At 37.9% G+C, this 14,985-nt stretch overlaps 1 protein-coding gene across 4 annotated transcripts in view; it reads right to left on the reverse strand.

Annotated features, from left to right (window-relative positions):
* Positions 1-653: 653 nt before the first annotated feature.
* Cytip (cytohesin 1 interacting protein) overlaps positions 654-14,985 on the reverse strand; it is a 69,379-nt gene continuing 55,047 nt past the window's right edge. For all 4 annotated transcript variants that reach the window (XM_078017432.1, XM_021732738.3, XM_021732796.3 and 1 more), the window contains one exon: positions 654-3,650. In XM_078017432.1, coding sequence (XP_077873558.1) covers positions 3,184-3,650 — 467 coding nt within the window. In that variant the 3' untranslated portion in view covers positions 654-3,183. The remainder of the gene's footprint in view (positions 3,651-14,985) is intronic.

Raw genomic sequence — 14,985 nt, forward strand, 5'->3', positions numbered from 1 at the left:
TGATATTCATACTTTTTTCTAAATCCTGCTTCTTCAGGGTAGGGCCTGGGACTTGCTTCTAGCAAATAGGCTATGGCACATTTGATAGGATGTGACTCCTTGATTATGTTTCGCTACATAGAAAGGTGACCGGATGCCACTCAAATGATTGTATTACACTATATGGCAAAGTGAGGAGAAGTCACTTCAGTGATTATGTTACATTAAATGGCAAAGAATATGGATTTCACCCTTGTGATTACATTGTTTGAAGACTCTTGTCTTGCTGGAAGCCTCTCTGTCTTTTGCCAGCTTCAAAAAAAGTAAGCTATCATGAATCTTTCAGCCATAGGAAGTTATTTGGATAACAACCTAAGGGAGCTTAAACGTGTGGCTTTCCCCAGTTGAGAGTGAGAGCTCATCTCCTGATCCACAGAAACTTACCGGTAATAAATACAAGCTAAGCCTCTACGTTCACAGTAATTTGTTGAATAGCAATAGACAGTAAATATAAGCACCAAGTTTCAGTACATGGGTAATGTCTTTTAAAGGCTTCATAGAAGTGTCAAGAGGCGACCAGGTTTAAAAAACTAAAGTCTGCTTTCAAAACATTCATCTCATTTGATTAGAAAACTAAAAAGACAGAAAAAGAGAAAGGAAGAAGGAAAAAAATCTCCTTTTCTGAAAAGCCTTCTTTATTTCAGAAAGGCACTGGATTTTGATTTCATAGTCCACAGTTATGTAAGGAAACAAATATAAAATAACAATACTTTTATGATCTGCAGGCTTAATGTAGTAATGCACTATTTACTCTGTTTGTATACATTCATGAATACTTATACTTTATGATAAGCTGTACACACAAACTGTCCAAGTTTGATGTCTTCAGTTCAAACTCGGATTTTTAACACTATTTATATCAGGCACCTAAGATATAAAAGTATTGCATAGTTGAAAGTGAGGATTAAAAGTTCATTTCAAAAAGCATATTTTCTACCTGTTTGATAAAGTAATTCCCAAAATACTTGACACAAATTTAGTTTATCAAATATCATTCTACAAAAAAGTCAGACTCAGGCTAAAAAGCTATGCTGTGAAAAACTGACCCACATTTCCACTAAACAGCTTGTGAACACACCAAATATGACATCCCCTCCCTTCCTGTACCTTGGTTAACCAGCTTTGCTTTTTTCCCAGAACATAGATCAAACTCTTGACTTTTCTTATTACAGACTGAAGTGATACTTGCTCTGTCCCTTCCCTACCCCCATTTTGCATATGACATTTACCGTCATAAAGAAGTATTACACTTCTGTATTAATGCCGCAAAAAAGCAAATGACCTATAGACTCTGCTTTCCCAGGTGACCTGTGGTAGTTCCCTAAGCATTTTTTTCTCATCATAGAATTTGAAACCATCTCTCCCAAAATGAATGTCTTTCTCCTGAGCTTTGTGAAATAAGGTTAATGGGAGATGCTGCCTTTATGTAAGCTGATCTTTAACATGATAATTCTAGAGAACAAGAGATAAACAATACCATTTAGATTATACATGGTTTTCAAGTTCTTACTAGGTTTTAAGGTGTTTATATTTGAAAACTTGCTTATGAAAGCCAGGAGAATCACCCTAAACATTTGCTTTCCTCCGTACCAAGACTATATGCTTTTCTATGCAGTATCTACAATTTGAATTTTAATCTTTTCTCTCAGGGGAATAAAAAGTACTCTGAGGATAACTATAATGAACCAGCAACAAAGTAAATTATATCTAGAGAGACTCAGAGGATAGGCTAGAAGCAGGAAAAACTGGCTTCCAATTTCAGCCCTGCCACTGCCTAGCCCTGTGACTTTGAGATGGCTCTGAATTTCTGCCACCTTAACTCTGTGCCCTACATCCACTGTTCCAGAATCATACTGAAGTGCCTTTATTTAGTCTATCAGACATTCAGCAAATGGTAGGCAGGATTGCTATTGTGCCTGAGAAAGGTGCTATATATACCCTGCCTTTCATCTGAATGACTTTCATGCAGATTCCACTGGATGTTTGTAATCTCAAAGAACAAAAAGCATGCCCCACCTAAAAACCTTTTTATATCTTATTATTTACTTCCTATCATACAAGCTTCCTTACCCCACCCTACTTTTTTTTTCTGAAAATGACTAATTCTTAACCCCAAGTTTACACACACACACAGCTTAAAATCAGTGAGGACTTATTTTAAAGATTTTTTTAAATCCAGATTTTTTTTACTTAAGAACAATTGTATCACCAGAACAAAGAAGTCATGGATTTTAATGAATATTGAATAAAATATAGCATGATTGAAAAAATGTAATTGATACAAATGAATAAAGAATGCTGAGATGATCATCATTTGGAATACGTAGAATAGAAATATGTGAAAAAAAATCTACAGGAGGGAAATTGTTTTCTGAACTCTTAACTTTCTGGATTTTGGACACTTAAAAAAAAATAGTCACCAAGCGATAGGATGCTGAGAATCCCAGACTGTTGTTAACGCTCAGGCAGAATGAAAATTGAATTGGACAAAGAGAATGAGATCCCCACTCCTTTTGTTTAGACATCCTATAACAAGAATCTTTTTTATGGTCTTCCTTGGTACCCATCTCATACCTTATCTTTCACATGAAGTGCAACCTCTTATATTAAACCTTACACTTTATGCTTTATTATGAGTATGGATGTAAATCTTTGCTTATAACCCTTTAAATATCTGAACAGAACCATTCAAACCTGCCTTATCCTGGGGCTCTCCAGAGGCTACTGAGCTTAAGCAAACAAGGTTTTGTAACCAAATTATTATATTCTGTCACTCCCTATTCACACTTGACTCCAAAAATTCTCAATTTTTCATATGCATAATCTGGAAAGTAAACATTACTCCTTGCATTACTCCTGTGAACAGGCAGCATCAGAATCAGGCACTTGCATTAATTTGTTTTACTACCTAACTTATTACTTAATTTCCCTAAGGCCTGTTTTGAACTTGAACTGCTCTGGTTGAAAAATGATTCAGAAATAAAAATAACGTCATGAAATTTTAAATAGAGGTCACCATTGCTGTGAAATGGGATGTCAGTTTTGCAATCCATCCACACTTTCCCACCGAGCTGGGTGGAGCTGATCTGGTGGAGTCTAGTGACTACTGTGAAATGGGCCAATCCAAAAGGGCAGAATGACCCATCAAAAGCGACTCTCTTCCTCTTCCACAGCTCGGTGAAGGCCAGGAATGAATTTCAAGAGTTGTTTGCGGACACTTCCCCTTCTGCTTTTCCTGGGCAGAGTCCCAAACATGCTTGAGTAATTGCCTTCCCACAGGGGAGACAGGGACCCATTGCTGGTAGCACTGATGCTCCGATTCCGCCTTGAAGAAGCCCTCCTCAGAAAATCCTCCCCATCCCTGGAGACGAAGCACTCATCATCAGTGCTTGTCTGCCGGCTGAAGGCACCCCGGTTTGAGTCCTCGGACACACTTGTCCCGTAGCCGTCCTCACTGTCCACTGTCATGGAGCTCAGCCAGCTCTTACAGCTGCTCTCGCTGGATAAGCGATTCCGGTCCAGGAGGTCTGAGGCTGGCCCAGGCAGGATTCCAAACAAAGACAAATCATCCATGTCCATGTTTTCTAAACTTGGGCAGCTACCTGCGTCACCTAGAACATAAAGAACAAAGTCGGCTGTGGAATGGATTTTTGATCATCAGTCACTACAAAGTCTCCAATTTTTTTTTTCTTTAAAGAGCATAAGAATAGCCGGGCACTTTGGTGCACGTCAGTACTCCCAGTGGCTCAGGAGGTTGAGGCAGGAGGATCCATAGTTCAAAACCAACCTCAGCAACTTGGCAAGACCCTAAGCAACTCAGTGAGACCCTGTTTCTAAATAAAATACAAAAAAAAAAAAAAAAGGGCATGGATGTGGCTCAGTGGCTAAGTGCCCCTGGGTTCAGTCCCTGGTACAAAAAAATGAAAACAAAAAGCCATAAGAATATTTCCTCTGTGCTTTGTCATAGACGAATAAGCATACATAAATAAGGCATTTCTTGAGGTCATTTGATAGAACATGTAGGAAGGTTTCGTGGACTAGCTTCCAAGGGAAAGTTTTCATGGTCAGAAAATTATAATGTCAGAATAACTTTAAATAAAATGCTTCATGCCATATTTTGCATCTGGAATGTCCTCCAAAGATCAAAGTGGTTAAGGCTTGATCCCTAGCATGGAGCTGCTGTGAGGTTTTATGTCATATGGGGGAAAGGGAGTCTTCAAATTTGATTATGGGGTCTTGGATTCTTACTTTTTCTCCTGTTCACTTCCTGGCCATGAGGAGATGGTTTTTGTCCTTCTACATGCACCCCCCCCCCCATAATGTGCCACCATAGGTCCAAAGCAATGGGACCGTCCCATCCACCATGAACTGAAACCTCCAAAACTATGAGCCAAAATAAACTTATTCTCTTCATAAGTTGATTATCTCAAGTAATATTGACAGTAAACTAGCATTCTTCATATGAGAACTGTTTGACCCAGCTGAGAGTATGTCATTATGACTTTTAAGTCACCAAATGACCACTTCCTACACTTAAGTGATCCTGGAACATTTCATTAAAATTTTCACAGAAATGAGGTTAAAAAAAAAACACTTGAGAAAATTCTGTCTTATGGATCTTCTAATTCAATTCCTCTGTTCTTAGTAATTTTTTTAAGTAATTGTAAGATTATTATAAATCCATTTGAAGTATATGGGAAACACAGTTATAAATCAGAGAATTCAACTCTGTTTATAACAGAAGGATTTATGAAGTCAAATATATCTTACAGCCTCAATATTCCACATTTTGTCTTGGAATATTTAAATGCTCTAGAATGGTACTGTACCTACAAAGCATCCCTGCCATCCAATTTATTTGAAGAAACTGAATTTTATCTGCTTGACTAAATTTTTTCCCTCAATCCATTATAACCTATATCTGGATTCTCCAAACTGAAAAGTTCATCATACCCCAACTTCCTGTCTACACCTGCCTGCTGCGGAGCTGTTTAAGTTAGTTGCTGCTAAAAGAAAGGAGAGTATTTTTAATGCTGGTCTTAGAAAAGCATCATGAGAATGTGAATCTGCCTCAAGAGAGGTTCTAGAACATCACACACTCACAACACTCTTTTGTTTTGTGCTGATTATTCCCACTTCAGCTCTCCTTTGTCCTCCGTTGACAACATAAAAATAGTACTCTTTTTCCATTTGATATGCAGGGTTGAACATAGCTAGCTGTGTAGTAACTAGTCATGCTTTACTTTCTTCTTCATATAACCTACACTCTTTCATTTTAAAGTGAGTTGATATATTTTCTTTGGTTCTATAATCAATTGCCTTGTAGAATCTCATCCCTTGGGTGTTTAGTTTTAGAAAAGGTAGACTAATAAACTCCCTCAATTTCCCAAAAGCTCTGAGACAATGACCTTCTGAGGATCCTGAATTGAGGATTTCATTCATGTGAGAGCCATTTTTGTAGAGCCCAAGGACTGCAACATTTGCCAGACTATTTGGGATACACCAGACATCGAGGTGAAGGCTCCTCAAATACTCTCATTTCTATGAAAGCCAGGAAGTGCCTGCAAAGATGTTTTTATATCTCAATCTAACAAATTTGAGACCCTCAGAAATGTTTTGTGAATTTTTAAAAATATTAACTGAATAACATAAAAAAGAGAAGTAACTGGTACATGTTTCAAAAACATCTAAGTTTCAACCCACATCACTAAGCTATAAATAAAGATCTAATTAGAGTTGAGTCTGTTTAGATCAAATAAAGAACTCCAAAAACTAAAGAACAAATAAATAAATAACCTGATTAAAAAATGGACAATAGACCTAGATAGACATTTCTCCAAAGAAGATATACAAATGGCTAACAAATATGTGGACAAAAATATTCTATATCATTAATCATCAGGGAAATTGCAAATCAAAACCACAATGAGATATCACCTTACTTCAATAACAATAGTCACTATTAAATAGACAAAAGATAACAAATTCTGGTGAGGATGTAGAGAGAAGAGAAGCACTGTAAACCAATGAAAGGAATGTAAATTAGTATAAGCATCATATGGAAAACATTATAGAGATTCCCCAAAAAATTTTAAAAAATATATGACTATCATATGCCCCAGTGATCTCACTACTATTTCTATACATCCAAAGGGAGAGAAATCAGTATGCTAAAGAGATATCTGTGTTTATTGCAGCACTATTCATAATAGCTAAGTAATGGAAACAACGTATGTGTCCATCAAATGATGAATGAAGAAAGAAAACACCATGGCAGCACAATTCACAATAGCTAGACTGTGGAACCAACCCAGATGCCCTTCAACAGATGAATGGATTAAAAAAATGTGGCATTTATACACCATGGAATATTACGCAACACTTAAAAATGACAAAATCATGGAATTTGCAGGGAAATGGATGGCACTAGAGCAGATTATGCTTAGTGAAGCTAGCCAATCCCTAAACAACAAATACCAAATGTCTTCTTTGATATAATGAGAACAACTATGAACAGAGCAGGGAGGAAGAGCAGGAAGAAAAGAAAACATTAAACAGAGACATGAGATGGGAGGGAAAGGGAGAGAAAAGGGAAATTGCATGGAAATGAAGGGAGACCCTCATTGCTATACAAAATTACATATAAGAGGTTGTGAGGGGAATGGGAAAATAAGCAAGGAGAGAAATGAATTACAGTAGATGGGGTAGAGAGAGAAGATGTGAGGGGAGGGGAGGGGGGATAGTAGGGGATAGAAAAGGTAGCAGAATACAACAATTACTAATAGGGCATTATGTAAAATTGTGGATGTGTAAGTGACGTGATTCTGCAATCTGAATTTGGGGTAAAACTGGGAGTTCATAACCCACTTCAATCTAATGTATGAAATATGATATGTCAAGAGCTTTGTAATGGTGTGAACAACCAATAAAAAAAGAAAAAGAAAGAAAACACCATACACATACACAATGGAATACACTCAGCCATAATGACCAATGAAATCCTGTCATTTGTGACAACATGGATAGAACTAGAAGTCACATGTTAAAAAAAAATAAGCCAGGCACAGAAAGACAAGTGCTGCATGATTTCACTCATATGGGAATATTAAAAGGTTCAGAGTAGATTAGTAGTTATCAGAAGTTAGGGAGAGTAAGGAGAGTTAAGGACCAGAAAAGGTAGATCAGTGGATACCGAATTACAGTTAGGTAAGAGTAAGAGGTTCTGGTCCACTGTTTCACAATAGGGTGAGTAGAGTTGACAACCATGTACATTATATCTCAAAAGTTAGAAGAAAGTATTTTGAATGCTAGAAGAAAGTATTTTGAATGCTTCCATGACAAATAAATGATAAAATCTTGAGAAGGTGGGTAAGTTAAATATTTTACAATATATACATGTATCAAAACATCACATGGTATAATATGTACAATTCTTATGTTTTTATGTATCAATTCAAAAGTTTTAAAATTGTATCTTCTTCTGCAAAGTGATTATCACTTTCAACAGATACCCAAGGTTATATATAGAGAATTGAGTTAAGTGTTATCCAAAGAAGCAGCAAGAAGTAAAGTTTATTTCACACCCACACAGCTAGTGGTTGCAGTGAAGTATTTTTACATAAAAGTTCATTCCTCAGGTCACATCAGTCACAAAACAAGTAGCCCCTGACAAACATTAAGCTCAATGCTTTCCTCAGGAACGCACACGCACAGAATGGCAAGAGCTATACATTCCCTGTTGCAATAATCTTACACGTCTGTTTTGGTTAGGGACCAATGAGATGAGATTTCGCTGCATAAATGTAGCTTTTACAATTTGAACAAATAGTAGGAACTCTACCTGAAAAATGTGTAACCATGCCAGCTTCAACAGCTTCTGAGAGCTACACAGCCCTCACACCATAATTGTTGAGAGCCACAGCCAAAGGGGCCCCAGCAAACTTCCAGCTGCCAGCAAGCTTCAGACTGCCCCAGCAACATCTAGCTAATTGGCTCCTCTGCGGTGATGTTCATTGGGCTGTTTCCCTGCCCTTCAGACTGCCAGCTGATGATTGGCTCACAGCTGCCCCAGCAACATCTAGCTGATTGGCTCCTCCACGGAGCTGCTCATTGGGTGACTTCTTTGGCTCTGCCCACGCAACCCAGCCAATCGGCCTCAAGAGGAGGAGGATTGTGGGAGGAAAAGGCTGGTGTTGGGGAGAGAGGCTTGTGGAAGCCGGTGGTGGCAGTTGGGCTCTGAGGGTTTTTCCCTGGAGCTGTTTTGTTTGGCGTTTGTAGTTCTAAAAATAAAGTTAGTTTCTTTTTGACAAGTGGCTCCTGATTTGTGCCAAGCCAGACTTCGGCATTTGGTGGCTCGCACGGGGAGCAACTGAGGGTAAGTAAACTGCCCGCCCCTGAGGGCAGGGCGAGAGGATGGGCAGCCATTCTAAGTTTCCTCTTTTGTTTTGCTTCGTTTTTGTTTTAACTTGCCTGTCCCTGGAGATGAGTGAGAGGGAAGAAAAACCACTCACATCTGAGGAAAAACTATTTGCGTTTGAGGAACAGATAGGGAGAAAGGACGGATGCATATGTCAGGAGGATAGAAAGGCTGTTATAATGATTTTGTGTGGTTCCCTTTTTATTGGATTCTGTCTCGGTTTTGTTTGGCGTCATCTTGTTGGGTTGTATTATAGTAGAAATACGGGATCAGCAATTAGTAAAAAACAAACCGAAAGAGTGTTAAGTAAATTGTTAGAGGAAGGAAGCTTCCCAGTAAAACCAAGAGCAGTCAGGGCATACGTTGATGTAATACAAGAATATAGCCCATGGCTTTTTAAGGAGGAGCTGTTAGATATATCACAATGGAACCATCACGGTGAAGATTTAAAAAGAATAGAAAAGAACAACCCAGGGACTCTGCCAGTTGGCACATTGTCATTGTGGACGTTGGTATCTAGTTTGCTTAGTCCAAAGCCTTCAGTTCAGACAGAGGTAGAGGAAGAAGAAGACATATTGATTCAAGTAGAAGAGGAAGTCTCTCAAGTTAGTCAGACAGAGGAAAAGATTCAAGTAAAAGCTCGAGCTAGTCAGAAAGAGGAAAAGATTCAAGTAAAAGAGAAGGTCTTTCGAGATAGTGAGACAGAGGAAGGAAGTTTAGAGCAGAAAAATCTATCAGGGGAAAAGTTAAAACAGGTGACTGCTAATAAGACCCTTTTGTTAGAGAGCGTAAGTGTCCAACCAACAGCACCGCCTCTACAGGAGACTGCTACTAACAGCATTCTATCACCAGAGGGCGTAAGTGTTCAACCAACAGCGCCACCTCTACAGGAGACTGCTACTAACAGCACTCTATCACCAGAGGGCATAAGTGTCCAATCAACAGCACCACCTCCATATGCTAAGAGACTCCCAACCCCCGCAGTTGATAGTTTGGATCCTGAGACAGGATCTCAAGTATGCCCTGTATTTGAGGTAGGAGGGCAGCGAACTTACCAGGGTTTAAATTTCAAATCAGTGAAGGAGCTAAAAGAGGCTGTAGCAACCTATGGTCCTCAAGCACCCTTCACTGTAAGCTTGGTCGAATCCATTACCAACTTAAGCATGACGCCAGCAGATTGGGCTAGTTTGTGTAAAGCTGTGCTAAATGGAGGACAATACCTGTTATGGAAGGTTGCCAATGAGGAATTTTGCAAGGAGACGGCTAGTCGAAATGCAGCAGCTGGTTATCCTCAGAGAAATCTAGATATGTTGTTAGGAAAGGGACCTTATGAGGATCGGCAGCAACAACTTGCATATGATCCTGGTGTATATTTACAAATTGCTGTAGATGCAGTTAGGGCATGGAAGTCTTTACAAGAACCTGGAGGTTTACAAGGTCAATTATCTAAGATAATACAAGGAGCTAATGAACCTTACGCTGAATTTGTAGATAGGCTTATTCAAACAGCTACCAGAGTTTTTGGGAATACAGAACAAGCAATGCCATTTATAAAACAACTGGCTTATGACCAAGCGAATCGTTGGTGTAGAGATATCATTAGACCATGGAAACATGAAGATTTAAACACATATATTAAATTATGTAGAGACATTAATGAACAAGGGCAAATTGTGGCAGCTGCAGTAAAACAAGCTTTAGATGCCAGAGACATTAATGAACAAGGGCAAATTGTGGCAGCTGCAGTAAAACAGGCTTTAGATGCCAGAGACATTAATGAACAAGGGCAAATTGTGGCAGCTGCAGTAAAACAGGTTTTAGATGCCAGAGACATTAATGAACAAGGGCAAATTGTGGCAACTGCAGTAAAACAGGCTTTAGATGCCAGGCCAAGAACATGCTACAATTGTCAACAAACAGGACATTTTAAAAGGAATTGCCCCATAGGAGGAGGGTTTAACAAAACTAGGTATCAAACAAGTAGAATACCGGGTATTTGCCCACGATGCCGTAGAGGGAGACATTGGGCTAATGAATGCCGTTCTCAAACCACCATAGAGGGTACTCCATTATATTGGGCTAATGAATACCGTCCTCAAACCACCATAGAGGGTGCTCCATTATCAAAAAACGAACAAGGACAAGGTGTTTATCCACAATATCGTGGACAAAGGCATCGGGCTCCGTTGCCAAAAAATGGACAGGGGGCCCCAATGCTCCGGGGCCCCAAACCACAAATATACGGAGCACTGGAGGAACCCAGCAACCCCATCAGGGTAGTGCCCAGCACATCAGATCCCTCATCAGACAAACCAGAGGGAGCGCAGGGTTGGACATCTGCGCCTCCACCAAATCAGTACTAACTCCAGAGATGGGAGTTCAAATCATTCCCACAGGGGTAAAAGGACCTCTTCCCAAAGGAACAGTAGGCTTATTATTGGGACGCAGCTCTTCTACTCTAAAAGGACTTTTGATAAGTCCTGGGGTAATTGATTCCAATTATGAAGGTGAAATAAAAATTATAGCCAGTTCTCCAAAGGGTATATCAGTAATTTCACCAGGAGATAGAATAGCACAGTTACTAATAATACCAAGCCTACATGATAAATTTTCCAGTCATGTTGTAGAAAGAGGTTCCAAGGGATTAGGCTCCACAGGTGTAGATTGGGCTATGCTTTCTTTAAATTTAGATTCTCGCCCCATGCTAAAACTAAATATTCAAGGACATGAATTTAATGGGCTATTGGATACAGGTGCAGATCTTAGCATCATCTCTCGTCAAGAATGGCCAAAACATTGGCCATTACAACAAGCCACTCAATCGCTTCGAGGCCTAGGAGTGGCGACTAATCCCGATAGAAGTGCAATGCTATTAGATTGGAAGGATCCTGAAGGATGTGAAGGAACTATACAGCCATATGTATTGGATCATCTTCCCGTAAATTTATGGGGACGAGATGTCTTAGATCAATTAGGTTTGACATTAACAAATAATATCAATCAAAATGCACCCACTATTATGGCTAGACAAGGTTTTAGGAAAGGAAAAAGATTAGAAAGACAAGAACAATGTATAGCAGCACCAATACAAATAGATCAAAGAACAGACAGACATGGGTTGGATTTTCACAAAGGGCCACTGAGACAATAAAAATTACATGGAAATCAGAAAGACCAGTATGGGTTCCTCAGTGGCCCTTGACTAAAGAAAAGACACAAGTAGCCCATGATCTGGTCAAACAACAATTAGCGGAAGGACATATACAACCTTCTGTATCTCCCCATAATACTCCCATTTTTGTCATCAAAAAGAAATCTGGTAAATGGAGATTACTGCAAGATTTAAGAGCCATTAACAATGAAATGGTCATTATGGGACCTGCTCAATCGGGGATTCCTCAATTGTCTGCTTTGCCAAAAACTTGGTATGTTTTAGTTATAGATATTAAAGATTGTTTTTTTTCAATTCCAATTCATCCTGAGGATAGTCCACGTTTTGCATTTACTATCCCTGCACTAAATCATGAAGGTCCTGATCAGAGATATGAATGGAAAGTACTCCCTCAAGGGATGGCTAACAGCCCAACTATGTGTCAAATTTATGTTAACAAAGTAATCCAGCCACTTAGAAATCAAAATCCTGAACTACAAATATTTCACTATATGGATGATGTGTTATTGGCACACAAAGCTAAAAACACATTGCTAGAATGTTATGCCACACTTACAAACTTATTAAAAAATTATAATCTAGAGATAGCAATAGATAAAGTGCAATTAAATTTTCCAATTAATTATTTAGGAGTTCTATTATCCTCAACCATGGTCCGTCCACCAAAAATTCAAATACGAGTAGATCAACTCAAATCACTTAATGACTTTCAAAAGTTATTAGGAGACATAAATTGGATAAGGCCTTATCTAGGTATTCCAACAGGAGAATTGGGACCTTTATTTGATATCCTAAAAGGTCCATCAGATCCAAATTCACCCCGAATGTTAACGCCTGAAGCAAGAAAGGCATTAAAAATCATTGAAACATATATGGAAAATATGCATTTGGATAGAATTGATATAAGTTTGCCTTTATTATTTATTGTATTACCAACAAAAAATATTCCTACAGGAGTATTTTGGCAAGAAGGTCCATTATTATGGATACATTTATCTTATTCTCCTAACACTATTCTTACTAGATATCCTGAGGCTGTAGGACAATTAATACTCAAAGGAATAAAAACAGCAAAGGCAGTGTTTGGAATTTCTCCCCATAAAATTATTACTCCATATACTATGAATCAAATTGATGAATTAGCTAATGAGTTAAATACTTGGGCAATAATAATGTGCAAATCTAATGTTTCATTTGATAACCACTTACCATCTAATCCTTTATTGTCTTTTTGGTCATTGCATCCTGTAATTTTTCCAAAAATGACAAGAAAAACACCTATCATGAATGCTCCAAATATATTCACTGATGGGTCAAATAATGGTACAGCAGCAATAGTTACACCTGATCAAACTTTTACATTTTTAGTACCCAAACAATCAGCTCAAAAGGTAGAGCTTAATGCAGTATTACAAACTTTTGTGATGTTTAAAGATTCTGTATTTAATTTATTTTCTGATAGCCAGTATATAGTTAATGCTATAGTATCCCTTGAAGATGCTGGTAGAATTTCCCCTTCTTCTACTGTTTTCTCTTTGTTTTCCACTATACAAAGTTTAATCTGGGACAGAAAAGATCCATTCTTTATAGGACATATCAGGGCACATACAGGATTGCCTGGAGCCCTTAGTTTAGGCAATGATTTAGCAGATAAAACTACACGTGACATACATATTTTCTCTGTACTAGAAGAAGCTATAAATTTTCATGAAAGATTCCATGTCAATGCTAATACTTTACAAAAGCGTTTTAAAATAACTAAGGAACAAGCTAGACAAATAATAAAACAATGTCAAAATTGTGTGACCTTTTTACCACAAGTTAATCTTGGAGTCAATCCTAGAGGATTGATGCCTAACCATATTTGGCAAATGGACGTCACACACTTGCCAGAATTTGGAAAATTAAAATATTTGCATGTTACAGTTGATACTTCTTCTGGATTTTTGATGGGCTCCCTTCATGCCGGCGAAAAAACTAAAGATGTTATAGCTCATTGCTTACAAAATTTTGCCACTGTGGGCATTCCAAAACAGTTAAAAACAGATAATGCCCCTGGTTATACGTCTACTTCTTTTAAACAATTTTGCTCATCATTTGGCATTACTCATATAACAGGAATCCCATACAATCCACAGGGTCAAGGCATAGTTGAAAGAGCTCATCAAACTATTAAAATGTACTTATTAAAGCAAAAAGATGGAATTGGGAAGGGGTATATATTCCCCAAAGATAAACTTAAAATAACGCTTTTTACTCTAAACTTTTTAAATTTGGATTCATCAGGACTTAGTGCTGCAGAAAGGCATATGTGTCCAAAAAATGTACATAAGCCTAAGGTACTTTGGAAAGATATTCTAACAGGACAATGGAAAGGTCCTGACCCAGTAATTGTCTGGAATCGGGGGTCTGTTTGTGTGTTTCCACAGGAAGAACAGCAGCCGATTTGGATTCCAGAGAGATTAACCAAGGTTCTGACCCAGAACAGCAGCCGATTTGGATTTCAGAGAGATTAACTAAAATCCTGACCCAGTGATTGTCTGGAGTCGGGGGTCTGTTTTTGTGTTTCCACAGGGAGAACAGCAGCTGATTTGGATTCCAGAGAGATTAACTAAAGTGATTTCTACAGACCAAAAAGAAGATGATTTAGCTCAAATCCATAATAGCTGATATCCAAAACTCCAATTTGGCTATCCTTACATCTGCGACAGAACCAGGATGCTTTTTTCAATATCTATTTTATTATTGCCCTTTCCCATATCATGAAGTTCTATTTTATTTTTTTGAGCTCATACAGACCTAGGTTAATGTTTTGCTGATCAGTTCTATTTTTTTTTTGACTATAGAGTTTTTAAACATTGCAATAGAGATTTTACCTGTAAAAAGTTATAAGGCCTTTACTATTGTGTTATGTGTTGTATGTATTATATTATGTGTGCACACTTGTGTTTTGTGTTATATGTTTGAATGTACGTATGTCCAATGTACATATTTCTATATATCATATATGATGAGCGCTCATGAAAAGATGGATCCAAATATTTTTTTTTTTTATTCACGTGATTTAAATGGTTTAATTTAAATTGGGTAAATAACTGTTAAGAATTGTTTTAATATGTAAACAAAAAAGGAGGTTCTGTTTGTTTACTCTCACCTTTCGTTTTCATTATATTTAATAATTCTCTTCACTATAATGTAAATTGTTAAGAAAATTGTTTTCTTTTAGTGCCTTCTGGAATGTTACCTAATTTTTTCTTTAGCCATTATTGCCAGAATTTCTATCTTCATCCCAGTGCCGATGAAGATAATATAAATTGTTAAGAAAATTGTTTTCTTTTAGTGCCTTCTGGAATGTTAC

Source organism: Ictidomys tridecemlineatus, chromosome 7 (genome assembly GCF_052094955.1).
Source record: "Ictidomys tridecemlineatus isolate mIctTri1 chromosome 7, mIctTri1.hap1, whole genome shotgun sequence".
In the NCBI taxonomy this organism is placed as follows: Eukaryota; Metazoa; Chordata; class Mammalia; order Rodentia; family Sciuridae; genus Ictidomys; species Ictidomys tridecemlineatus.